The 26,851-nt window shown below is 41.6% G+C and overlaps 1 protein-coding gene across 2 annotated transcripts in view; it reads right to left on the bottom strand.

Annotated features, from left to right (window-relative positions):
• Positions 1-26,851, bottom strand: part of IARS1 (isoleucyl-tRNA synthetase 1) — a 74,959-nt gene that overhangs the window by 10,179 nt on the left and 37,929 nt on the right. For both annotated transcript variants that reach the window (XM_011771201.2, XM_011771202.2), the window contains exons 21-31: positions 23,685-23,776; positions 22,144-22,221; positions 21,055-21,176; positions 20,211-20,313; positions 19,879-19,962; positions 17,393-17,567; positions 15,301-15,413; positions 13,267-13,362; positions 12,191-12,367; positions 10,871-10,976; positions 783-908 (exon numbers count right to left, since the gene is read on the bottom strand). In XM_011771201.2, the coding sequence (XP_011769503.2) occupies positions 783-908; positions 10,871-10,976; positions 12,191-12,367; positions 13,267-13,362; positions 15,301-15,413; positions 17,393-17,567; positions 19,879-19,962; positions 20,211-20,313; positions 21,055-21,176; positions 22,144-22,221; positions 23,685-23,776 (1,272 nt within the window). The remainder of the gene's footprint in view (positions 1-782; positions 909-10,870; positions 10,977-12,190; positions 12,368-13,266; positions 13,363-15,300; positions 15,414-17,392; positions 17,568-19,878; positions 19,963-20,210; positions 20,314-21,054; positions 21,177-22,143; positions 22,222-23,684; positions 23,777-26,851) is intronic.

The following is a 26,851-nucleotide window of genomic DNA, read 5'->3' as shown; positions in this document are numbered from 1 at the left end:
TTACATCTACGATAATCCTATTTCCAAAGGTCACATTTAGACATACAAGGGGTTAGGACACATCTTTTTTTTTTTTTTCCAGAGGTCACATTCAATACATAATAGTGGGAGAATGCATCTATAATTCTTTAAAAAATTTTCATGTTTGCTTTATTGAGAATCCAGATTTAGTGAGATCCAGGCATTGTGTTTAATAAAGTTAAAACTCACGGTTGGGTGTGGTAGCTCACACCTGGAATCCCAGCACTTTGGGAGGCCAAGGCAGGGGGATTGCTTAAGGCCCTGGGTTCAAGACCAGACTGGGCAATACAGTGACTTGGTCTCTCCAAAAAAAAATTAAATAAAATTAGCCAAGCGTGGTGGTGCATGCCTGTAGTCCCAGTTACTTGGAAGGTCAAGGCAGGAGAATTACTTGAGCCCAGGAGGTGGAGGCTGCAGTGAGCCATGACTGCATCACTGTACTCCAGCATGGGTGACAGAGTGAGACCCTGTCTCAAAAACAAAAACAACCTCACAAGGGAGGACTCTGAAGGCTGAAGTCCACCAGCTGGCTAACAGGTGACAGGGAAGGATTAGAACCATTAAGCCCAGGGTTTTCAGTCACATCATACAATGAGAAGGCATGAACAGACACTGCTGGCAGGCACTGCTGAAGAGCTGGGCCCTGACTCAAGAGAGTCAGGAAAAATGCAAAAGTTATATAGTACAACTGACAGCAAATTAAGACCTTCACCAATCCATCTCAAGTCAAAGGACACAGGCTCCTCTTACTTTCCACATACCTGTTTCATCATGGAAGACAGCCAGCTCTGTATTTTTCACACCAAAAATGCTAGTGACAACACTCTTCAGCTTTAAAAGGTCCAACCTATTATCACCTTTTGGATTTTCCAGGAGCAACACTCCACCTAAAAAGTCACAAAAACGACACCTCAATCAGACAAATAAAACTGAAAAGAAAATGTTAAATTTGGAGGAAAAGGGATACAAAGGGGTTCAAGCCCTAATTATTTTCATTTTCCCCCAACTATACACTATATATGTGTGTATATATTACTTATTATATATATAAGAGCATACCAAGGATGGAGATATATATATATATGTACAGTGTATATATTGCATATATACTATAGCATATATATATCTCCATCCTTGGCATGTGTTTTGGCAATCCTTGGTAGACATGGTCCAGGCATAGAACTCTACCAGGCAATCTGTTCTTGTCTTTTTCTAGATTAAAATCTTTGTATTCATGATTCTTATTTTTGATTCTCATTTTTCATTTTGTGCCATTTGTATATCCCCACAGGTCAGGATGGGCCCCGATGTTGATTTATTCCGCACCTTAGATTCATGTACAGATATTTACTTTATTAATATAATGGAACATTTTGAGTTAACTGTAGAGCCAAATACACATAGTGAGATACCACGGGCCCTTTACCCAGTTTCCCCCAATAGTGACATTTTACAAAACTACAGTATATACCACAACCAGCATACTGACGTTGATGCAATCCACCGATCCTATTCAGACTGCCTCAGTTTTACTTTTACTCATTGGGGCATGTGTACGTGTGGGTATGTTTAGTTCTATGCAATTTTATCACTCGTGTAAAATCCTGTACCCATCCCCATCATTAAGATAGAGAGTAGTTCTGCCACCATGAGAATCCTTGTGTTGCCTTTTAATATCCATACCCAACTCCCTTCCAGGCTCATTCCCTCCTTAACCCCTGGCAAACAACAGTCTCCATTTCCATAATTTTATCATTTAAAACATGTTATGTAAATGCAATTATACAGTATGGAATCTTTTGGGACTTTTTTCAGTTGGCATCAATTTCTTTTCTTTTTCTTTTTTTGAGATGGAGTTTAGCTCTATCACCCAGGCTAGGGTCCAGCAGTGCGATTTCGGCTCACTGCAACCTCTGCCCCCCGGATTCAACAGATTCTCGTGTCTCAACCTCCCAAGTAGCTGGGATTACAAGCACCCACCACCACACCTGGCTAATTTTTGTATTTTTTCAGTAGAGATGGGGTTTTACCATGTTGGCCAGGCTGATCTCAAATTCCTGACCTCAGGTGATCTGACTGCCTCGGCCTCCCAAAGTGCTGGGATTACAGGCGTGAGCATCTGTGCCTGGCCTCAGCTGGCATCAATTTCTAAGGATTAAAATAAGTTGCTGTGCTAACTGATAGTTGTTCCTTCTTATTGCTATGTAATGTTCTATGATATGGATATACCACAGTTTGTTTAGCCATTTATCTGCTGAAGAATATCTGGGTTGTTTATAGTTTGGTGCTATTATGAATACAAGTACTATATACGTTGATGTGGCAATGAACATAGTTTTCAGTTCTCTGGGATAAACACCTAGGAGTGCAACTGCTGAGTCATTATAGAAAGCACATATTTAGTTTTCTGATAATGCCAAACTATTTTCCAGAGTGATCATACCATTCTATATTCCCACCAGCAATGTATGAGATGCAGCATTTGGTGCTGTCACTACTTTCAATTTTAGTCACTCTGATAGGTGTGTATTAAGACGTCAATGTAATTTCAACTTGAATTTTCCTAATGGCTAATGACGTCAAATATTCTCATGTACATTTCTGTCATTTGTATATTCCCTTTGGTAAATGTCTGTTCATATCTCCACCCCATTTTCTAACTGGATTTTTCTTTACTGTTGAGATTTAAAAGATCTTTACATATTCTAGAGACGTCTTTTGTCAAATATGTTGTTTTATAAAGATTTTCTCCCAGTCCGTAGCTTGTCTTTCATCCTTTTATAGGATGTTCAAAGCAAAACCTAAATTTTCAGTTAGTTAAATGTATCACTTTTCCCTTTTACGGACAGTGCTTTTGTGTCAAGGCTTGAAAACTCTTTGTTTAATGTTTAAATGAAAAATCTTAAGACATTTCCAAAAGCACTAGTAGAACACTTTGGCCACCGAAGCAAGTAACCTTAATTTATTCCATCTGCTGGGAACATACTTTAGATTCAGCTATTGTTTCATAAAACTAGTGTGTTTTATATTACAGTACCTGGTACATGGCTACAGTTTTCAAAAGAAAGCTAAGAAATCTGCTTGTCTGTATGTTTATATATGCCTGTGCATGTAGGTATGTTACATATATGTGTTCTTTTTCTTTTTTTTGAGATGCAGTTTTGCTCATTGCCCAGGCTGGAGTGCAATGGCACGATCTCAGCTCACTGCAACCTCCACTTCCCGGGTTCAAGTGATTCTCCTGCTTCAGCCTCTCGAGTAGTTGGCATTACAGACATGTGCCACCAGGCCCAGCTAATTTTGTATTTTTTTTTTTTTTTTTTAGTAGACATGGAGTTTCTCCATGTTGGTCAGGCTGGTCTTGAACTTCTGACCTCAGGTGATCCGCCTGCATCAGCCTCCAAAAATGCTGGGATTACAGGCTTGAGCTACCGCACCCAGCCATGAGTTATTTTTCTACCTCCAGATGGTATGGTCAAAAATTAATTCATAAAAGATTTCTATTTAATAGATTTAAAGAAAAATAAGCATTTCACATAAATTAAGTATTCTCTCAGCAACACAGAAACCAACACAAATGCTTTTCAAGTTCATGTGACTTGGGTAAGAATACATAATGCAGATATACAACTTTTAAATCCTACCAGGATTTACTATCAAATAAGTTTATGTTACCTCCACTTGATATTTATAATTATAGAACTGAGTTCAATCTATGAACAAATGTGCAAGTGGGTGCCAGTATCCATTACTTTACGTTTACCGAGCACAGCGGTAAAACAAAAAAACCCCATCTATTAAACTTTTTAGGATTCTTGTTTTTGTGAAGACTGCCAAACATACACATGCTGTAAAAGTAGCTAACAGAGAAATAACTTGATGGTAGCTAGCTCTGTTTGTGTTATGTCTACTCAAAAATAGCTCCCCATTGGTAATTTACACCCTTAGGGTTTTGCTAATTTAAATGATGAATATTCATTGGATGTGTGTTTGTTAAGAGAAAAAGACTAATTTTTGCCCTAAAGTAGAATGACTTGTTTCACAGTAAGAGAAAGGAAGAATTTAATCCAAAACAGAACGGATATAAGAAAGTTGTAGTAGGTTTGTGGAAGAGAAATCTTGGAAAAGGAATTTTACGTGTGGTCAAGCTGGCTAAGATCTGAATGAATTTATTTATAAGTTATCAAAATAATAAGCCTTAATAATACCAGCACTTTGGGAGGCTGAGGTAGGAGGATTGCTTGAGGCCAGGAGTTCAAGACCAGCCTGGGGAGTCGTAGTGAGACACTGTCTTTACAGAAAAGAAAACAGAGAAACAGAGTCCCCTCTATTAAAACTGCTCAGGTCTTTTTATAACTGTGTAACTTTCTATATTTGCCTTTGAATACTTTTAATTATCACTCTGGTTAAATGAGTGACTATAGTTTCAGTGACCTGAAATCCTATTAATCAAGTGTTTTAAGCCTTTGACATTTTTTACTAGCTTCCCAAAATCAAACTCTAAACTTAATTCTTTCTGACCTCGAGCTAACTTTGGGAGCTTCCAGAGGCACCCCGAAATATCTCAAGAGAATTCTGTTTCATTATGAAGAGAAATAGTAAACAAGTCAGACTTATTTGACTATGTTAGATCTGCATAGGAAGCACTGTTAAATAAGAAATGATGTTTAACCTTCTTTGAGTTAATTTGTACAAATAATGTGTTCCAGAAATTGTGTGCAATTCCTAGAAATCTGATAGACCTGGTCTAATGTTATCAGTACAATTCTAGTTACCTTAAAATGCTATATACCACAGAAATAACTAAACTTCCTTGTCAATTGCAACATTATTATAATGAACTCTCATCGGATATTTAACCATGACCATTTAAAGTCTTGTCATCCAACGACAGCTAATTGTTTTACTCTGGTACTTTCCTGAAAGCTATTGTAAGCAACTGTGAATCTAAAGTGTTTCATCTCTGAGGAGATACAACAGAAAGGACTCTGACAAGTACAGGTTTCTGGTGTTACGGTCACACCATTGGACTGGGTAACAATTTCTAGAACTCTAGTGAAGTAATTAACTAATTCATGATGCCATCACAATGGCAATGACATTTTAACCTGAGTTTGGGAGGGGACACTCAAACCACAGCAGGATAGAAGAGACATTTTTACTATATTGAATCTTCTAATCCATAAACATGACTCTCCACTTATTTAGATTTTGTCTGATTTTTTTCATCACTATTTTGTGGTTTTCAGTATACAAGTCCTAACATGTTTTATTAGGTTTACATCTGAATATCTTTTTTTGTGGAGAGAAGGTCTCACTCTGTGGCCCAGGCTGGAATATAGTGGCATGATCATGGCTGACTGCAGCCTCTATCTCCTAGGCTCAAGTGATCCTCCTACCTCAGCCTCCTAAGTAGCTGGGACTAAAGGCGAACACCACCACACTTGCCTAGTTTATTTCTTGTAGAGATGGGGTCTCACTTTGTTGCCCAGGCTGGTCTCGAACTCCTGGACTAAAGTAATCCTCCAGCCTAAGCCTCCCAAAGTGCTGGGAATACACGTGTGAACCACCACGCCTGGCCTAGCATCTTTTTTTAAGTGACTGTAAATGATATCATACTTTTAATTTCATTGCCCACTTGCTCATTGCTAGTATAGATTGCTAGTATGAAATAAAATTCATTTTTGTATGTTTATCTTATATCCTGTGACTCAAAAGTTTTCTTTTTTTATAAGCGATATGATTTTTATTCAATTACTTTGGAAACCCAATTAATGCTTAAATCCAAAGGGTACAGAAAAAGGCCAAACATTTAAAAATAACAGATTTAATGATGATTTGTATGGGTTTTTTTCCTCATAATATGAATGCTTTCAGCAGGACAGTAAATTGCAAAACATATCAAATCATATTAAGGCAGAAGACCAAGCTGTGGCTGCATTTAAAGCTATTCCTAGGAAAATAACCTTGGAGTTGGGAGCTCTTCTTCCCAGATGTCTGGTCAACTGACTCAGGAATGGCCAGTCCTGGAGTCAGTAGATGGGAGAAAAGGCCCTGCCTCTCTTATCACTGCTCATGCTGCTGGCCCTCTGTGACGAGAACGCTGTTCTTGTTTACATTACTCATTCACACCACTGACCATCCATCTGACTCCTTCTACAGGGTAACCTGAGACAGCCAGGATGTTGGCAGGGATGGACCAGCTCAATGCCATACATCACTGAAGTTGCACAGCAGTTCAGGGAACCATGTACTGTCTGAGACATCATCACAGGTCTAAATAAACACACAACCATCATGGGAGCAGCTGGCGTGGGAAGACCAATATGGTGATCCCAGGTCACATCTTAAAACCAGGCAATATGATTTTTTTTTTTTTTTTTTTTGAGATGGAGTTTCATTCTTGTTGCCCAGGCTAGAGTGCAGTGGCACGATCTCGGCTCACTGCAACCTCCGCCTCCCAGGTTCAAGTGATTCTCCTGCCTCAGCCTCCTGAGTAGCTGAGACTACAGATGACCACCACCATGCCTAATGTTTTGTATTTTTTTGACGGGGTTTCACCATGTTGGCCAGGCTGGTCTTGAACTCCTGACCTCAGGTGATCCACCTGCCTCAGATCCCAAAGTGTTGGGATTACAGGCGCGAGCCACCAAGCCTGGTCTATTTTTTTAGGTGTTTGTATGTACACTCCTTATGATTTTCTATAGAGGAAGCTTTATTCCTTTATCTGCATGACTTTTATTTCCTTTTCTTGCCATGGTCCACTGGCTAGAACTTCCAGTACAATGTCGAATATGAGTTGTGATTGCCTTGTTACTGATTTTAGGTAGAAAGAATTCACGCTTTCCCCATTAGGTAGAATGGTAGCTGTAGGATTTTTGCAAAATGCTCATTATCCAGTCTACAAAATTCTCTTCTCTTCCTATTTTTGTGAGGATTTTCATCATGAATGGGTGTTGAATTTGATCAAATGCTTTTTCTGAATCAACTGCTACAGTCATGTAATCTTTTAGTCTGATAATATGATAATTACATTGATTTTTTTTTTTTTTTGAGATAGAGTCTCTGTCACTCAGGCTGGAGTACAGTGGTGCGATCTCGGCTCACTGCAACCTCTGCCTCCCGGGTTCAAGCGACTCTCCTGCCTCAGCCTCCTGAGTAGCTGGGATTACAGGCGTGTGCCATCATGCCTGGCTAATTTTTGTCTTTTTAGTAGAGACGGGGTTTCACCATGTTGGTCAGGCTGGTCTTGAACTCCTGACCTTGTGATCTGCCCGCCTCAGCCTCCCAAAGTGCTGGCATTACAGGCGTGAGTCACCGCGCCCAGGCTACATTGATTTTTAAATAGTGAGCCAGCCTTGCATCCCTGGAATAAATCCTACTTGGTGATGGTGCATAATTCTTTGTATATATAGCTGAATTAATTTATATTCATGAGGAATATCTGTTTTCTATCTTTTTTTTTTCTTTTTTGAGATGGAGTCTCAGTGTTGTTGGCCTGGGCTGGAGTGCAATGGCACGATCTTGGCTCACTGCAACCTCTGCCTCCTGGGTTCCAGCCATTCTCCTGCCTCAGCCTCCTGAGTAGGCTGAGATTACAGGCGCCCGCTACCAGGTTCAGCTAATTTTTGTGTTTTTAGTAGAGATGGTGTTTCACCATGTTGGCCAGGCTGGTCTCCAACTCCTGACCTCAGGTGATCCACCCGCCTCAGCCTCCCGAAGTGCTGGAATTACAGGCATAAGCCACCGTACCCGGTCTATCTTTTTTCTTAATATTGTCTCTATTTGGTTTTGGTAGCAGGTTAATAACCACATAAAATGAGTGAACTGTTCCTTCCTCTTCTATTTTCTGGAAGAGTCTGTATAGAAATGGTATTAATTCTGGTAAGAATTCTCCAGTGAAACTGGGCCTGGAGATTAGTTCAGAGGTTTTAAATTACGAATTCAGTCTCCTTAACAGGGCCATTAAAATTATCATATTGTGTGAGTTGTAGTAGTTTGTGCTTTTTAAAACAAGGTTCACTTCAGGCCAGGAACAGTGGCTCATGCCTGTAATCCCAGAACTTTGGGAGGCCAACGAGGGCCAGATCACTTGGGGCCAGGAATTTGAGATCAGCCTGGCCAACAGGGTGAAACCCCACCTTTACCAAAAGCACAAAAATTTGTCGGGCATGGTGTGGCATACCTGTAATCCCAGCTACTCGGGAGGCTGAGGCGTGAGAATCACTTGAACCCAGGAGGTGGAGGTTGCAGTGAGCTGAGTTTGCATCACTGCACTCCAGCCTGGGTGACAGGTATCCAAGTTGTCAAACTTACATATGGAGATTATTCACAGTATTTGCATTATCTTCTTGATTCTGGTAATCTGTATTGATAATTCTTTTTATTCCTGATATGCAACTGTGTCTTCTTTTTTCTTTATTAGTCTCACTGGAGGTTTATTAATTTTGCTGAATTTTTTGGTAAGAACCAGATTTTTATATCATTAATGTTCTCTATCGTTTGTTTTCAATTGCACTGATTTCTTCTCTTATTTTTATGTTTTTCCTTCTTCTTATTTTGCATTTATTTTGCTTTTTTTTCTATCTAGTTTCTTGAGTTTAGACCTTAAGTTATGATTTAAAACCATCTTTCTTTCAGTTTTTAGTGCAACAGATTTCCGTCTCAGGACCACTTTAGCCACATTCCACATATTTTGATGTCGTATTTTCCTTTTCACTCAGTTCTATGTTTCTTTTCCTCTTGAGACTTTTTCCCTAATCATGGATAATTTAAAAGTATGTTGTTTATTTTTAAGAATGTGGAGATTTTCCTTTTATTATTCTATTACTAATTAATAGTTTGATTCTACTGTGGTCAGAGAACACACTCTGGTTTCAACTGTATTAATTGGTTGGGGTTTGTTTTATGGCCCAGGTTACAATGTATCTTAGCAAAGTTCTGTGAGAGCTCGAAAATAATTTATATTTTATAATTTATATTCTGCTATTTTTGGGTGAGGTGATTACTGAAAAACGTACGCTGAAGTCTCCAACTACAGTTACAGATTTGTCTATTTCTCCTTTAATGTCTGTATCTCTTTATTTCATATATTTTGTAGCTCTTTTGTTAGATGCATATAAATTTAGGATCACTGTTTTCTTTGTGTACTGACACTTCTATCATTATTTAATGCCCCTGGTAATTTTCTTTGCTCTGAAGTCTGTTTCATCTAATACAAACATGACCATTCCTGCTTCTTTTGATTAATGTTTGCATAGTATTTTTCTACCCTTTTACTTTCAACTCACCTGTATCATTATATTTGAAGTTTCTCATAGACAGCATATACTTGGCGAGTGTGTTTTTAACAACCTGCCAATCTTTTATTTGTTCTGTTTGTTTTTCTGAGACAGAGTCTCACTCTGTCACCCAGTCTGGAGTACAGGAGCGCGATCTTGGCTCACTGCAACCTCCGCCTCCCGGGTTCAAGCGATTCTCCTGTCTCAGCCTCCTGAGTAGCTGAAATTACAGGCGCCGCCACCACGCCCTTAACTGTTTCACACATACCTTAACTGACACTGCAGAGGAGGTGCTGGTGGTATGTGGCCTCATTGCTGCCACGCATTTGTAAATGGGAGGGATGCCTTGTTACTGCCCAGAAGGGATGGAAATCTAGGCTTTCCATGTGGCCTCCACTGATGCCGCCAGGCAGAGGGGCTCATTACTGCCCCCCACTAGAATGAAAGTCCTAGCTCTCTACTTTGTCTTCTCTGATACCCCTGTGACAGGGGAGGGGTCTTCAGCTTGGCAAGGGTGAAGTCCAGGCTCCCCACTTGGCCTTTGCTGATGCGGGTGGTGGTAGGGCCATAGTTTTTTCTATGGTATCTGGCTAGAGTAGAGCAGTTACTGTTTCAAAATTTTCTGTCTTGCTAGGCTGCCCATCTCTTGATCCTTTGTCAAGGGAGCAGAATTTTTGTTGAGGCTTTTTTTGGTCTGTACTTGACACTTCCAGGTTGCCAGCTTCTTAAGTTCCAAGTTTGAGTATAAGAGGCAGAAAAGAAAACCCAGAACTTACTACTTTTAGGTCAGGTGCTTACAAGGTCCTCAGCTGGTCTGCTTTCTTCCTTACATCTGTGAGTCTTCTTCTGCTTGTTTTTATCTACACTGTCCAGGCTGTTTAGATGTATTTAGCAGGAGGAATAGGGAAAACTATATCTGCTTCATGCTTCCACAAGCGTAAGTCCAATCATTTACTTTAGTGGATTCATTTTTCTTTTTCTTTCTTTTTTCTTTGGTGAGACAAGTCTTGCTTTGTCACCCAGGCTGGAGTGCAATGGTGTGATCTCAGCTCACTGCAACCTCCACCTCCCAGGTTCAAGAAATTCTCATGCTTTAGCCTCTCGAGTAGCTGGGATTACAGGTACCTGCCACCATGTCTGGCTAATTTTTGTATTTTTAGTAGAGACGGGGTTTCACCATGTTGATCAGGTCTTGAACTCCTGAGTAATCCACTCGCCTCGGCCTTCCAAAGTGCTGGGATTACAGGTGAGAGCCACCGCGCCTGGCTGTTTTTTTTTTTAAATTGAGGCAGGGTCTTATTATGTTGGCCAGGTTAGTGTTGAACTCTTGGCCTCAAGCAATCCTCTCACCTTGGCTTCCACAAGTGGTAGGATTACAGGCATGAGCCACTGCATCTCGCCTAGTGAATTCATTTTGATGACAATTAAGAAGAAAAAGTTACCTATTAAATATGATTAAATAATTCTTCCAATTCCCTTAAAAACATCCATAAGTTTTTTGGGTTGTTTTTTCACATCCATAAATATAACTAAAAAAAAGTCATACAAATTATGGAATTTACTCTTACCTTGTTCACTGCCATTTGCACAAATGTTAAGATTGACATATGCACAAGCAGGACCAGGAAGGGAAGATCCTCTGGTGAGTGTAATTTCCAGTTCAGATCCCTTCAACTAAGCACATGAGAACATATGACTGAGTAACTGTGACATCTGACTGCAATGTGCCACACCATCACGTGACACAGTGACTTCTCAGTAACAACAAGAGCTGTATACAACTCATAACATATTCAATCTCATTACTCAAAGTATCAAAAGCTACAATTTATATCCCATTTTTCTTCTCTTTTTATCCTGGTCTCTTAAAAATATATGCTCACTAAACCAAGTCAAATAATTACACAATATGCAAAATAGAAAATGAAACTACTCTGCAACTCGTCTCACTGAAAAAATAAACAGCCACCGTCAGCCCCTCCTTGTCTTGTCCTGCTTGTCTCATAGAATGAGACAGGAGAAAATGATTAAATAAGTGACTGAGATACACTTTAAATGATCAACTTTTTTTTTTTTTTTTTTTTTGAGTCAGGGTCTTGCTCTGTCACCCAGGCTGGAGCGCAGTGATGCGATCTCGGCTCACTGCAACCCCCACCTCCTGTGTTCAAGTGATTCTTCTGCCTCAGCCTCCCAAGTAGCTGGGAATATAGGCATGCACCACCATGCCCAGCTAATTTTTGCATTTTTAGTAGAGATGGGGTTTCACCATCTTTCACCCAGGCTGGTCTCGCACTCTTGACCTCAAGCGATCTGCCCAACTTGGCCTCCCGAAGAACTGGGATTACAGGTGTGAGCCACTGTGCCCAGCCTAAATGATCTACTTCTAAGTTATAAGCCAGTATCTTCCCTACCTTTAATATCATACTTTCATAAGTATATCTAAAATTCCTAGATGTAACAACAGAAATGCTACTGTGATTTTTCTTTTTTGGTACTGTACTTTTATGGAGAACCCACTACCAGAAGAGTTAAATGTTTCTCAAGCCAATTGCTGTTTACTTTTAATGATAATTACCAGAATCCACACACTGCCTTTCCTAGTTTTAGAAAAAACAGGCTCACATAGCCATTTTATTTCCAGGCAAAGCTCATGTACCCTCCTGGCTACGTTCCTCAAGAGAACTGTTGTGAAAACAGTTCTGATTTCCTTCCCTGCTCCATCTTTTCTGGGCTTCCACTCTCTGACTCTCCCCACTACTGTCCAGAGCAATACTTCACGACTGAGAGCTGTGCCAATCTCTACTGTGGGACAGAATATCAGCACATGAGCACGTCAAGTCAAACCTAATCTGAAACTCTTTAGCAGTTCAATGGAGCTCAGGACTCACCTGTGTTTTTTCTTGAATAAGGACTTTATCTGATGGAGAAACTGGATAGGGTTTCAAGGGAGCTTTTATGGTGGCAAATATGAACTCTGTGTGGCTTTCAATAACATTATTCAGATATCTTCCTTCCGACTTCGCTTTATAGTACACTGTGATTTCATCAGTTGGAACCAGACTGCACTGAAAGCACACACAGAAAATCTTAAAAGGGAAGTACATTCTATTAATCAGAACTGAAGGAAGGTACTGTAGAACAAGGGCTACGGATCCCATGCTGAATCATCACAGAAGGGCAGTCACCCTTCCCTGCCTGCTGGGTGATCTGTAAGACTAACTGCACTGCAGTATACGATTAGCTTTGTGTCCTTTTCACCACTCTTTGGGGACAGGGCATGTTTCTTTTCCTAGCACAATCAGTACCTCATGAATGTTGAAACCAGGAAATAATTTAGAACCCACTTACAAAGCTCTGAACTGATTCAGAGATCATAAGCACCCACTTACCTGCTGGAACAGCTTCCTCAGACCCTGAACTGTCTGGGAAAAAAGCTGTATGGTAGCTGTCACTGCCCTCTGCAGGGCAAGAAATTCATGATTCTCTCACTAGCAGGGGCTTTCCAGCCCCTCTGCTCTCCAGGATGAGCTCTGTGCATATTCCTCAGCTCTCTAATAAGGAAAAACTACGCAACTCTGTCCAGATCCGGGAACCTCCCCTAAGCTAGAAGCCTGTCTATGCTGACTACACCTCTGCCCTTCTGCAAAGATACTATCACCTCTGATTACCTTCTGCCCCAGCCACAGGGGCTGTTTTGTAGAAGCCCAACGGAGATCAAAAAATAAAAAAATAAAAAAAGGATGGGAAAATGCACAGGCTGGCTGAAAGCTACAATTTGGGAGTGAACACATGGGGAGAGGAAGAGGAGTGCCTTTCCTGCAGAATGCACTCCAAATGACTAAAGATTAGCGACTGTCATGCACTGATCACTATGGCTTATACTACCTGCCTCTCCTATCTTCCCCCAACAACCAAAACAAACAAAAAGCTAAAACGGTAGCTTATTCTTAACTGACTGACTAACCTTTTTGCGAAGTTTCTGTATGCGATTGATGACTTCCCGAGCCATTCCTTCATCTACCATTGACTGGTCAGGAGTGACATCTAAGAGGACCAAAGCCTGTGGGGATGAACAGTGCACACCATGACAATCAAATAAGGAGAAACACTTCTTCCCAATTCAGCAAAATGTTATTTAAATCTTGAGAGTCTATAATGCAGCACTATTCTTTCACACAAATGAGCAAAAGCAATAAAATTAATCTAGTTTATCATTCAGGTACTTCTTCATAATCAGCTAGTCCTCCATTTCTGGAGAAAGGTGTGCAGTTTTTTGTTTCTTCTTTTTTTTGTAGGGCGCTGCTCACAGGAGATGCCCTGGGACCACCTCTTATCAGAGTCCCCTAACATGACTCTGCTTTTTGACCATCTAAGAAATAGTATCAACTCTTCTAATAAGTAAGATCAATAATCATGAAGCCCTTGGAGCAGCACAGCTTTTCAGGCCACAAAAAATGGATCAAACGCCTCAGAGCAGTCAACTCCAAGTGACTTTCTTATACCATGACCCCTGTGATCTTCAGGTTTGTCAGAATGACTCAAAACAAATTATACGATGGACCACGAAACTTTTTATGACTTAAACTGCCATATTTTTGCTAAGGTTAAAGTTTCTATCTCATCTATGCTGAAGGTTGCTGATTATGATGTAGCAATAATGACAGTACCACTTCTGTTACATAGCACATTGCAGAGTAAAATACACTCTACAAAAGACTTGTACATTAGGCCTCATCTCATTTACCTTTGAGCAAACAGAGAAGAAATGACTTGGCCAGGCGCAATGGCTCACGCCTGTAATCCCAGCACTTTGGGAGGCCAAGGCTGGTGAATCACGAGGTCAGGAAGTCGAGGCCATCCTGGCTAACATGGTGAAACCCTGTCTCTACTAAAAATAAAAAAAGTTAGCCGGGTGTGGCGGCGGATGCCTGTAGTCCCAGCTACTTGGGGGGCTGAGGCGGAAGAATAGCGTGAGCCTGGGAGGCGGAGGTTGTAGTGATCCGAGACCACGCCACTGCACTCCAGCGTGGGAAACAGAGTGAGACTCTGTTTCAAAAAAAAAAAAAAAGGAAATGACTCACTTCACAAAGGCATCAGAGGTAATGAAATGGATGATAAACTCAAAACTCCAGTCAGTGCAGGGCCACTATAACGTGTAAAACATGTCAAGAAACATCACATGATGACACTTTTGTAAGTGTGGACAACTTTTCAGGCCCCTAACATCTGCTGTAACAAGGAAGAACTGCCCACTGTCAGTGTTTAGAAACCCCCTTCTTGCCTTCCCCTGCCTTCTTTCCCAGCCTCTGACTCCTTGCCACTGTCTTCCCATGTAGAGTTCTGTACACATCTAACTTAAGCGCCTGGGTAAAGGACTGAGGAGCTCGGCTTTCCTTTATGGAGGTGCTGCTCTACCTTCCCCTGCACATGGTATGCTAAGCACAGAGGGACCCCTGCAATATCCCCAAACCCACATGTGAGATCTTAACAACTATGCTGACTGGGGATGTGTGGTCATGACTGCAAAGCGATAGCCTCTTCTCCAACATGGCAAAAAATAATGACCCCGGAATCTAAAACAGCCTGTATATTCTCTTCAAGGAGTGTTCCCTGACCACTTTCCCTCTATACCAATTTCTGGATAGTAGCCCTCTGTGTACTTATTTCTACCAGATAACTTACCAGGTAGAATACTAAGAACTGGCTTAATTTCAGGTGTCCTTGACTGACTCGTCTTAAAGGGTTCATTTTTGTGTAAGCCCACACTTGGGACAATTACATGTAGAAATCACAAAATGCTTATGTATTCATTAAACAAATGCATATGTTAAGGGTATAATAATATATTAGTTTAGCAAAGCCAATCTAAACCACGTAACTGGTTTATTTTTACCCTGACACAAGCTGTCAATGCAATCAGGAAAGGCATAGGCAAATACTTTCTCCTCTTAGGCTCTCATCTCTTGGTAAAGAAATGTTCTAGGAAACAGAAAAATACCTGAGCATCTGAGTGTGCTTCAAACTGCGCAGTCCCACCTGTGGCCTGATCAAAGGTATACATGAGGCGGATGTCTTCATCATGCAATTCATGGCCTTCCACAACAATGGTCCCTATGGAGAAGCCGCTACACTGTTAATCAGTTTCCCCTCCTCTTCAAGCTGCCCCACTACCTATGTATTATGCCCCTTTTTGATGAAAATTTCACAACAGCAAAGCCACAGAGGCTTCAAGAGATCATTTCCCTCTGACTCATGTCATGGTTGTAGCCAAGATAGGACAAACTTTCTTTAGATTACACTATGTTACCTTGAAGACAGTTAAGTCATCACCAGTATCTACTGTTTTATGTAAATTCTCAGGTCCAAAGACATGACAAAGCTAAGAGAAGGCACCAAGAGGCAACAAATGCTCACCATACACAGAGCAGCAGGACATAATGAAGAAAACACAGTCTTTACAGAGAAAGTGAACTTAGGTCCACTATTTGCTGGTTGCATGACATGGTGTTCTGGTACCTGCTGAGCAAGGTGTGGGGAGGCTAAAATGGGACGGGCAGTGTGCAGTACTGAGCATCACGCCTGTCCAGGGAGGCCGTGCACAGTACTGAGCATCACGCCTGTCCAAGGAGGCAGAAATGTGCACAGCTGCTGATGACAACACCCCTGCCGATAGGGAGGCCCACTGTCGTCACTGATGATGACCTTCTTGGGCTCTGAGAACCAGGGTGTCATTTTTATGTTTACTTTGTCACTGTGTTCTGAAGATGATCCTGTTTTCCATCAGTGCAGAACAGTCCACTCAGAAACTAGGCTTTCAATTTCAAATAAGGTTTATCTCAGGAATTTTTGATGCTTTGGCTATCTGGCGAAACAATTTAGATTTGTGACTTGAAGGCTCGTAACACTGTTATTTTAATATTTTGAGTTGATTAGTAACTAGTAGTAACTTGAGTTTTAGCTGCTAATGTCTTATGTTTTATTAATCCTATCTAAATATTTGGGGAATCCTAGGGACAGTTCCCCCAATTTCCTTAGCCACTCATCTGATTTATGAATCCTCAAATCTCTCTTCTCAAGACATCTCCCAGCTTATGATCTTCAACTTCAGAGGAAGCCCTAAAAATAAATAGCTTGTGCCCTAGGATAGTTACAGGATGTCAGACAGCCACACTCAGACCATGTATGACTCTAATCATGGCAGAGCTGCAAATTTCTGGGCACCCTGAAATGCTCTGTATAGGGGTGGCAAGATGGGGCTGATTTCCCTTTCCTAATCCCATCATTTGGCTAGGTACCCCACACACTGTTTTTATATTACCCTACACTTTCCCTTTATAATAATTATCAAAACCATAATTATTTTCCCAAATCTTCAGTGTCAGCAAGCATCATGAAAGTAAGGACAAAATCATCCTAGGCTCCAGGGATCCTCCCACTTCAGCCTCCAGAGTAACTGGGATGGCAGGCGCATACTACCACACCTGGCTAAGTGTGCCCAGCTGTTTTCTTTCTAAACAGTAAGAATTATTTATAATAAACATTTTTATCAACAGGAAAGTTTTATTTAAGAAAAGGATGGCTGGGCGCAGTGGCGCACACCTGTAATCCCAGCACTTTGGGGGGCCAAGGTGGGTGGATCACCTGGGGTCAGGAGTTAGAGACCAGCCTGGCCAACATGGCAAAACCCTGTTTCGACTAAAAATACAACAATTAGCCAGGCGTGATAGTGCGCAAGCTGTCAACAGTATCAGGAAAGGCACAGGCAAATACTTTCTCCTCTTATGCTCTCATCTCTTGGTAATCCCAGCTACTTGGGAGGCTGAGGCAGGAGAATCACCTGAACATGGGAGGCAGAGGCTGCAGTGAGCTGAGATCGTGCCACTGCACTCCAGGCTAGATGACAGAGTGAGATTCTGTCAAGAGGAGAGAAGAGAGAAAAGAGAAGAAAGAGAAGAAAAGAGAAGAAAAGAAAAGAGAAAACAAAAGAGAAAAGGAAAGGATGTGAGTGATATTAAAAGTCAAACAGTAGCCTAAAAAATATCCCTCAGCCTGAGGACATGAATGGTGCCCTTGCCTATGCAGACACCTACCAGTCTTCTGGAATTGCTCCAGTTCCTCATTGCTCAACTGCTTGATGGACGTCATCACTGCCTTAAAGGCTCCCTTCAGACGCTTCCCCAGGACCATGTGATCTGGTTCTGCCCTTAGTCGAATGCCATACTTGTTTTTATCTGTAGACAGTGTAACTTTTCGAACATTCAATTCCTACAGTTAGTGCACAAGAGGACACAAAACTGAGAAATGGAAACATATGTTACACAAAAACATATGTCCAGAGTAGCATTATTCCTAAGAGCCAGAAAGTAAAAACACCTCAAGTGTCCATCAACTGTGAATGGATAAACAAAATGCGGCATACACATGCAATAGAATATTTGGCAATATGAAGGACCAAAGCACTCATACATGCTACTACACAAATTAATGTGAAACATTATGCTAGGTGAAATATGCCAGACATAAATATTACAAATTGTATGATTCCACTTATATGAAATGTTCAGAGAAGGCAAATCCAGAGACAGCAAATAGGTCCGTGGATGCCGGGAAATGGTCAGATATTGAGGGGAAAATGGTGTGTGAATGCTAATGAATACTGGGTTTCTTTCTGGGATGATGAAAATGTTCTACAACTGTGGTATGGTTGTACAGTTCTATAAATATGTTTAAAAAGCAGTGACTTGTATGGTAAGAAGAAAATGCTTGTTATGAAGATCTATCAAGACAGTTGAGCCTAACAGAAAAAGGACTCCAGAACCAGAAATATAAACTTCAGCCCTCAGAGGTAACCTCTGTGCAAGCAATTTCAGAGAACCACAAGGTTAACTCTCAACTAAGCGGAAGATCAGTTAAACAGAACGCTTCATGCTTCCGTCATGCTACTGAGGATTACTGAGGCAGCAGGGATGGTGATGGTGCAGCAGCAGATGGGAAAATGAGAACAATAGCTTGAAGCAATTAATACGGAATGGTTAGTTTTGCCATGATATTTGGCTACATTAATTAATCTCATTTTAAGTGAAGTAATTAATTTTTAAAATTTTCAGCTGGATGTGGTGGTGAAAACCTGTAATCCTAGCACTTCGGGAGGCTGAGGTGAGAGGATCACTTGAGCTCAGGAGTTAGAGACCAGCCCGGGCAACATGGCGAAACTCCATTTCTACAAAAGCCTGTACTATTATGCCTAATCGCAGCCATTTGGGAGGCTGAGGTGGGAGGATTACCCGAGCCCAGGAGATGGAGGCTGTAGTGAGCCAAGATCACATCACTGCACTCCAGCCTGGGTGACAGAGAGAGACTCTTGTCTCAAAAAAAAAAAAAATTATATTTTATGCATATCCACAGATACTAATTTCAGAATTTACAATCTAACTTTTGGTTTCTAATATTCTCTGGAATTTTCAAGCAACTGAAAACCAAATATAGAAATTAACATTTTCTACAATAATGATTTTAAGTATTACCTGTGAAAAGAATAAACAATGAAATTTTAAAAAATACTTGTTTTGTATCATCACAAAGAAGATAAGGTAAAACATATTTGTTTTTAAAACATCATGGAATAAAGATGTTTTAAAACATCATGGAATAAAAATGTTTAGGAAAACAACTGACACTATAATCTAAACTTTGACCCCAAAACTCCACTTCTGGAATCTATCCAATATCCACACACTGATACATGCATATATATACACACATAGCTTTTGTTTGTAATCAGAAACCTAAACTTCAAACAACAGGAGAGTAATTAAATAAATCATGAAGTAGCCAGGAAGTGAGACTCCAGGGAGAGATGGGGTGGAGAGAGGCTCACTCTGCTAGTGCTTCGACTTTTACATGCGAGGTCACTTGTCACTTGCATAATTTGGAGGAACAAAGTTTCTTTGGTAGTCATCAAAAAGTACTTCAGAAGGCCAGGCACAGTGGCTCATGCCTGTAATCCCAGCACTTTGGGAGGCCGAGGCGGGCAGATCACTTGAGGTCAGGAGTTTGAGACTAGCCTGGCCAACATGATAAAACCCCATTCTCTACTAAAAATACAAAAGTTAGCTGGGCGTGGTGGTGAGTGCCTGTAATCCCAGCTACTTGGGAGGCTGAGACAGGAGAATTGCTTGAACCCAGGAGGTGGAGGTTGTGGTAAGGCACCACTGCACTCCAGCCTGGGTGACAGAGTGAGAGACTCTGTCGAAAGAAAAGTAAAGTAAAGGAGAAGGAAAAGGAGGAGAAGGAAAGGACAGAACAGAGAAGAACAGAACAGAAGAGAACTTCAGGGAAGTGAATGAAGATGATAGATGATAGGTAAAGAAATTCATTGATCTTGAAATATTTTTAAAAGAATTATAACAAATTTATGTTGATTCCAAACACAGTGTAAAATATCATGGATTATTACATTTGTTATGAATATACTAATAAAAATAAATTATACGGTCATTATGTACTTTGAGGATTTTTCATCAAAATAATGTTCTAAGTCTTTCTGTACCAAAAACAGACAAATCATCTACCTTACCTCAATGATATACTTCTCCAAAGACTTGATATCTTTAAGAGCTTCTGGATCTTGATGGATAACCACGATTTCTTTCAAAGGATACTAGGAGGAAAAGGGAGGGGAAAGTTCACTCAGGAGCCAGTCCTCTAAACTGAAGAAAAATGGAATATTAAATGTTTACTTGAATCTCAAGCTCTAGACTAGTCAGGCTGGGCTAGTACTAAGTCATTCACACTCTCACTGCAGAAAAGGAAGAAGGCCATTGGTGGAAGCTCTCTATATTAAGAAAGCATTCCAAAGACTTAATTATTTAGGTCTGTGCCATGTAAAATAGAAGTAAAATTTCAAACCTTTATGGGAATGGTTTTTCGGTCTCTGATCACTCTTCCAAGTTCAATCACAGACTGCATCTGAGACATTGCACTCTCTGTTTTCCTGTCAATCAATTCTTCTCTGAGTGGTAGAGGTAGGAATATGAAAAAGATTAGATTTAAAAGGAGAAAATTGAAGGTACTAGGCATGCATAAAAGAGGAAGAGGGGCCGGGCACGGTGGCTCAAGCCTGTAATCCCAGCACTTTGGGAGGCCGAGATGGGCGGATCACGAGGTCAGGAGATCGAGACCATGCTGGCTAACACGGTGAAACCCCATCTCTACTAAAAAATACAAAAAATTAGCCGGGCGAGGTGGCGGGCGCCTGTAGTCCCAGCTACTCGGGAGGCTGAGGCAGGAGAATGGCGTGAACCCGGGAGGCGGAGCTTGCAGTGAGCTGAGATCCGGCCACTGCACTCCAGCCTGGGCGACAGAGCGAAACTCCGTCTCAAAAAAAAAAAAAAAAAAAAAAAAAGAGGAAGAGGGTCAGGCTAGAGAAGGGTGGCTAGGCCCTCCTGGTGAAGCACCGGGGGAAGGGCGGTGCAGTACCTGCCGCTCAGCACCCAGCACCTCCCCAAGGGGCCCCCATGGGTCATGCCCACACCCCACCTGCTGCAGCTCTACAAAGGGGTTCCACACCAAGCATCCCTGCTACCATGTACCAAAGTGGGCCCCAACCTGCAGCCTGAGGAGTTCATGTCAGCTGGGGTGGGAGGCAAGGCACAGATGGAGCTGAAGCAGGGAAATGCCTCCTCTCCCCAACATGTCTGAGCAAGTCTCCCCTCCTTGGCACAGGTGAGGCTTATTTCTATTTGATTCCTACCGAACACGGGGCAGCATGAGGTAGTGGATGCTGAGTGTGTCCTTGTCCTGAACAGAAACAGGGTCAATCAGCACCTTGAGATTCTGGTACATCAATTCAGTGAGAAAAGGTGTGTAGGGAGCCTGTATGAACACACAGGACATCATGTCAGTCATCAACAACTTATCTCATTTATACTCAGAAACAACTAAACATGTTAGAGAATGACACAGTAATATGCACCAAAAGGGGCATGAGGCTACAAAACATGCTCTGTGAATGAGAAATGGCCTCATATCCCTGAAGCATAGCTGCAGGACTATAGCTAGAAAAACCCAAAGCACCTCTAGAATTCTGAAGGATGTCTAAAACAGAAAGAGGAGCACCTAATGATGTATCAGCCAAGTCAATATGCACAGAGGACTGACTGTCCCAAACCTCAGAAACCTCATCTGTAAACTGGGGAAAATATCCCCTGCTTCACAGGATGAAGGTGATGAGATCAGGCATGGAGAGCACCAGGCACAGGACTTTGTACAAAGCAGATTTTCGTTCGTTTAAGGAATAAATAGGAGTCTTATAACATGGAGTAGCAGAAACAGGATAAAAAGAACTAAAGTTGGAGCCGTTTCACTTTTATATTATTTAACTAATATCTGACCTGATAGGAACATATATCAAACTACTACTTGCATGTCTTCCTCTCAATGCTAAGTTAAAGTATCGTTTGTGATATATATATATATATATTTACTCAGACAGGTATTAGCTGAAGAACCTCCCCGTTACTCACAATTATGGCAATCCACATTAAGATGAGCTATGTCTTACTTTGAACTGTAGATCCTCGTTCTAGAGCCAAGGGCCCTGACATATATTGTACTGCCAGAGATTGTAAGAAAGAATCTAGTATTTCTTAGTCCTTACTTAACATGTATAAAGCTAACAAGATTTCTGAAAAGGAACTAGACCTATAAGGTGTAATAAAACTTACATTTCTATTTTTGGCAGAATAATACAGGATAGATATAAACAGAGGATACTGCAGCAAGTGGGTGCCGAAGGCAGCCCATAGGCCAAAGGGTACTAGAAAGAAGGCAATCATCTTACCATAAGTCTGCAAAGAGAAAGCAGAACACTAAACAAGGTTTCTAGGGCCATGACACAATCCTCCATCCCATTTTCACCCTAATGAATAAAAAGCAGACATAAACATTAAACTGCTAAAGTGTTTATCATTAAAAAAATAAGTTTATTAAAAAGAGGCAATCTTCAAAGAGCATGCAGCATACAGACAGGACAAGAGACAGAGAAAGGAGAAAGGGCCACGACCACAGGCCGTCTAGGGTCGGTGCCATCAGGGTGGCCCTGCAGGGCAGTGCAGGAGGCCTGGCCAGGATGTGCACCTGCTGTTCCACTGACTATCCCCACCTGAGGTGAGCTGATAGGAAAGCAAAGCCTAACTGCAGGACCCGAAAGCTGAAGGTAGAATGGATCTACCCACAACAGACAGAAACAATTGCTAACTGAAAACTTTAAAGTACCTTTAAATAAGATTTCTTATATTAAAAAAGTATACACTGTGTATTAAAAAAAAAAAATACCAATTCATTGTAGGAACAACAAAGATAATAAAAAAATTTCAACCATAACTAAGTGATCCAGAGACAACTACTGTAAGCATCTTAGCATATGTCCTTCGAGATACATCTGTGCAAAAATGAAATTACAGTTGTGTTACAGGCTTTTATTAATGCATTTTAAGACATGACTGGCTAGGCACAGTGGTTCACATCTGTAATACCAGTACTTTGAGAGGCTGAGGCCAGTGGATCACCTGAGGTCAGAAGTCTGAGACCAGCCTGGCCAACATGGTGAAATCCTGTCTCTGCTAAAAATACAAAAATTAGCCAGGCGTGGTGGCAGGAGCCTGTAGTCCCAGCTACTCACAAGGTTGAGGCAGGAGAATCGTTTGAACCCGGGAGGCGGAGGTTGCAGTAAGCCGAGATCATGCCACCGCACTCCAGCCTGGGTGACAAGAGTGAAACTCCATCTCAAAAAAAAAAAAAAAAAAAAAGAAAAAGAAAAAGACAGACATATCTAATGGGTAGTGGGAGCCTTCACTGGGCCTACAGTAAAGACACCTCGCTCTCTCTACTATGCATCATTGTTATTTACGTACCTGGCTTAAGTCCTGAGACCAGGACCTATGCTCTGCTCATCCCAAACCCCCAACAGCTATAGGAGTTCTGTACGGAGCAAATAACTGACTCCCTTGTGGTAAAAGGAAGTACCCCTCTCAATATTAAAGTCGTATCTGCCAATATTTTTATAAAATATTTGCATGATTTTATTTTGAATTTTAAGAGGTCTGCTTGGTGTAGTCCTGTTTGTGCCCTGACATTCTCCCTCCAATATAACATGTACATAATTGCGTTGTGAAAATAATGCAAATGACTTTTAGAACTTATAGATCCCTATCCCTCAAACGACAAATACAGTTAAAATGCAATGTAAAAGGAAAAGAAAAACAAAGCTTCAAAAACTGAGAGCATTTGAAAATGTTCCTCTCCCTTCTGGCTATTCTCATATTTCTTCTACTTTCAAACTTCATACACTTTTTGCTTTTCCCAACAATAGTCTGCACTTACCTTCAATCTTCTGCGGTTCATTCTAACATACCAATTGGTCAGAATATCCACAAACTTGACCAGGCGAGGCACCACAGTATAAAGCCTATAAGCTAAAAGTAAGACAAGTCAATCAGGCAGCAAGTGGGTTACCAGGCATCTGCGGTGGGGAGAGGGCTGGATACAACAAAGAATGGGCAGCTCCTTCCATCCAAGGGCCTCTACTTACTAAGGAGAAAAGAACCAAAATGAAGCAATCACATAAAGACTGTTTGAGGATGTGCTACACGGCAGTCAGGGTGTTTAGGGGTGCACACAAAAAAACCACCATGTGAGTCACATGCGAATTCCCACTGGTCAGTGAGAAAAGGCAAAAATTCCAGTATGTGTGGATCAAAGTCCAAGGCTGTCCACTACACAACTGTAGGAAGTGCCATTTACACGGAGTTGTGCAATTTGACAGCATCAACAATGCCCAACTTCTTTCCATTGTATTACACTGTACTTCAACTAAAAGTCGAAAAGCACAAATCAGATGTTAAGAGGCACAGCATAGGCCAGTGATTCTCAAACAATAGCAATTTTGCCCTGCGGGAAACATTTGTCAATGTCTGGAGAAACAGTTTGCATGTCACAACTTGGAGGGTAGCATGGTGCTACTGGAATCTAATGGGTGGACCCCAGGGATGCTCCTCAGTTATAATGCACAGCACAGCCCCACCACAGAGGATGATCTGGCCCAAACTGTCCACAGTGCGGCAGTTGAGAAACTCTGACACAGGCTATGAATAAAACAGAACTGGCCTTCTAAACATTAAAACAGTTGAGTAAAAACAGCAACAGAGGGAGTGAAGGTCTTGAGGCATTAGGAGGATTTGAAGGGTTCCCTGAGAAACTCAGAGATCAAGTAGGAAAGAAAGGGTGTCTAGCCAATTGTGTCTGAGGCATGGCTTATTTTAAGGATTCTCATTCACCTCCCCTTTAATTAACACTCTTTGTTGCATAAAAACAAACACCAAAAACAAAAAGAATAAGACCAACCCACTTAGAAACAAATACAACTTATAATAATGCAAAGAGTCCAGGGAGTGTTAACGAGGCTTCTGGTCTAGGCTAAGACATGAGAAGTTGCAACAGGCAGAGCTGCTCTCTGCTGCTTTTCACAAAGACCAGAATTCAGGTGCCAGTGGGCTGAGCTTCAGGCCAGAGTTGTTAGTTGGTCACACTTTCTTCCACAGGTGATTTCAGTAACTGAGTCCTGTCTAAATGATTTCTAGGGTTCACGGCACTTTTTATCTTCCAGGAAGCTCAGCATTCCTATGTTCTGGTTTCAACTCTGAGGGAGTAAATGAACCCAAATGAACCCCACATACAAAGAATAAACACACAACACACGGGGCATTCCTATGTTCTGGTTTCAACTCTGAGGGAGTAAATGAACCCAAATGAACCCCACATACAAAGAATAAACACACAACACACGGGGATAACAGCAGCAGCCACTACCCAGGCCACCACCACCCTGTGAGGCAAGTCCTCTCACACCCACAGTGCTGCTGAGGGAGTGGAGGACATGAAGCTGACAGGCTGGCAGAGCTGGGACTTAAACACGACCCACAAAACATGGCTGCCGACCTCTAGTTTCCAGGCAGACCAGGCTCCAGCCAGGATGCACACTCTCCAGACCCAGCTTCACAGGAGGTCATGGCAGCTGGTGCCCAAATATTGAAGGGGCTCGGGCAACAATCCCCACATTTCCCGCCCACTCGTATCACTCAGGAGGGAAAAGCAGACACAGGTGTGCGCATGTCTGGGGAGAGTGTGCTGGGCTCCCAGCGCCCTCACCAGGGCAGCAATCAGCCTCACTCACTTCCATCTTCATCTATGTCTATTTGAGCAACAGCTGGACTGTCGTGATCCTTCCACATGTTTAACAAGGTGGATAAATCCTTTAGCAGTCCTTTTGTGCTAAGTGGGGCAGCACCGCCCACTCCAGGGAGCAGCATGTGACCGTATCTAGGTTAATGGTGAAACCCAGGTCTGTGGCGGCCACTGCTCCTGCCCAACAGCAGCAGGAACCACAGGGCCCTGTGAGGGTGGATTTGTCTTGCCCTCTTTGGCCCTCATTGTGACCCAGGGCCTCTGCCCACCCACTTTAACGGATTGTCTGAGGTGTCCCAGATTTCTCACCTGGACCTACGGTTGTGACTATCTCAAACCTTAAGGAAGGCAACGCAACGTACTTTTTGAATCTCTGTAAAATTACCCAACAAACTCACTGTTGTTAGTTAACAGAAATACACCAAAATGTCCATTTCATTATTGCTCTTCTGACTTTTCTAATTTTTCTGGAAAAGAAGGGGACTATTTAGTAAAGAAAATAGACCTAAAAATAAGTTATAAATGCATTAATAACAAGTATTATTTATTGAGTACCTATTATCTGCCAGCTACTTTATGGAAATTGTCTCTACTCAAGCCTTACAAACACTACTGGGTATTCTGCAGATAAAGAAACTGAAGGTTAAGATAGAATGAGTAACAGTGGCATCTGATGGCACAATGGGGTGATTACAGTCAACAACAATTTCTTGTACATTTAAAAACAACTAGAAGGGTATAATTGGGATGTTTGCAACACAAAGATATGATAAATGCTTGAGGTGATGGATATCTCATTTACCCTGATGTGATTATTACACACTGTATGCCTATATAAAAATATCTCCTGTACCCCATAAATATATACATCTACTATCTATCCATTAAAAAAAAAAAAAGGAAATTGATGGTCAGACTTTTGGCAACTCTGTGGATTGGGAACAAGTGGTAGAGCTGGGCTCTGAACCCATGGCTATCCAGCTCCAAAGCTCTTCTGTGGAGTGCTGAGACTGCCAGGACACCCCTAAACACAGAATTCCCCAGGGCTTTTTTTTTTTTTTTTTTTTAAAGATGGAGTTTCACTCTTGTTGCCCAGGCAGTGGTGCAATCTCGACTCACTGCAGCCTCCGCCTCCCACATGGTTCAAGCAATTCTCCTGCCTCAGCCTCCTGAGTAGCTGGGATTACAGGCACCTGCCTCCATGGCCAGCTTTTTTTTTTTTTTTTTAATATATTTTTAGTAGACACGGGGTTTCGCCATGTTGGCCAGGCTGGTCTCAAGTTCCTGACCTCAGGTGACCTGCCTGC

The sequence above is a fragment of the Macaca nemestrina genome, chromosome 14, assembly GCF_043159975.1.
Source record: "Macaca nemestrina isolate mMacNem1 chromosome 14, mMacNem.hap1, whole genome shotgun sequence".
NCBI lineage: Eukaryota > Metazoa > Chordata > Mammalia > Primates > Cercopithecidae > Macaca > Macaca nemestrina.
The sequence above is the reverse complement of the archived record's forward strand: the minus strand, read 5'-3'. Positions and strand labels throughout refer to the sequence as shown.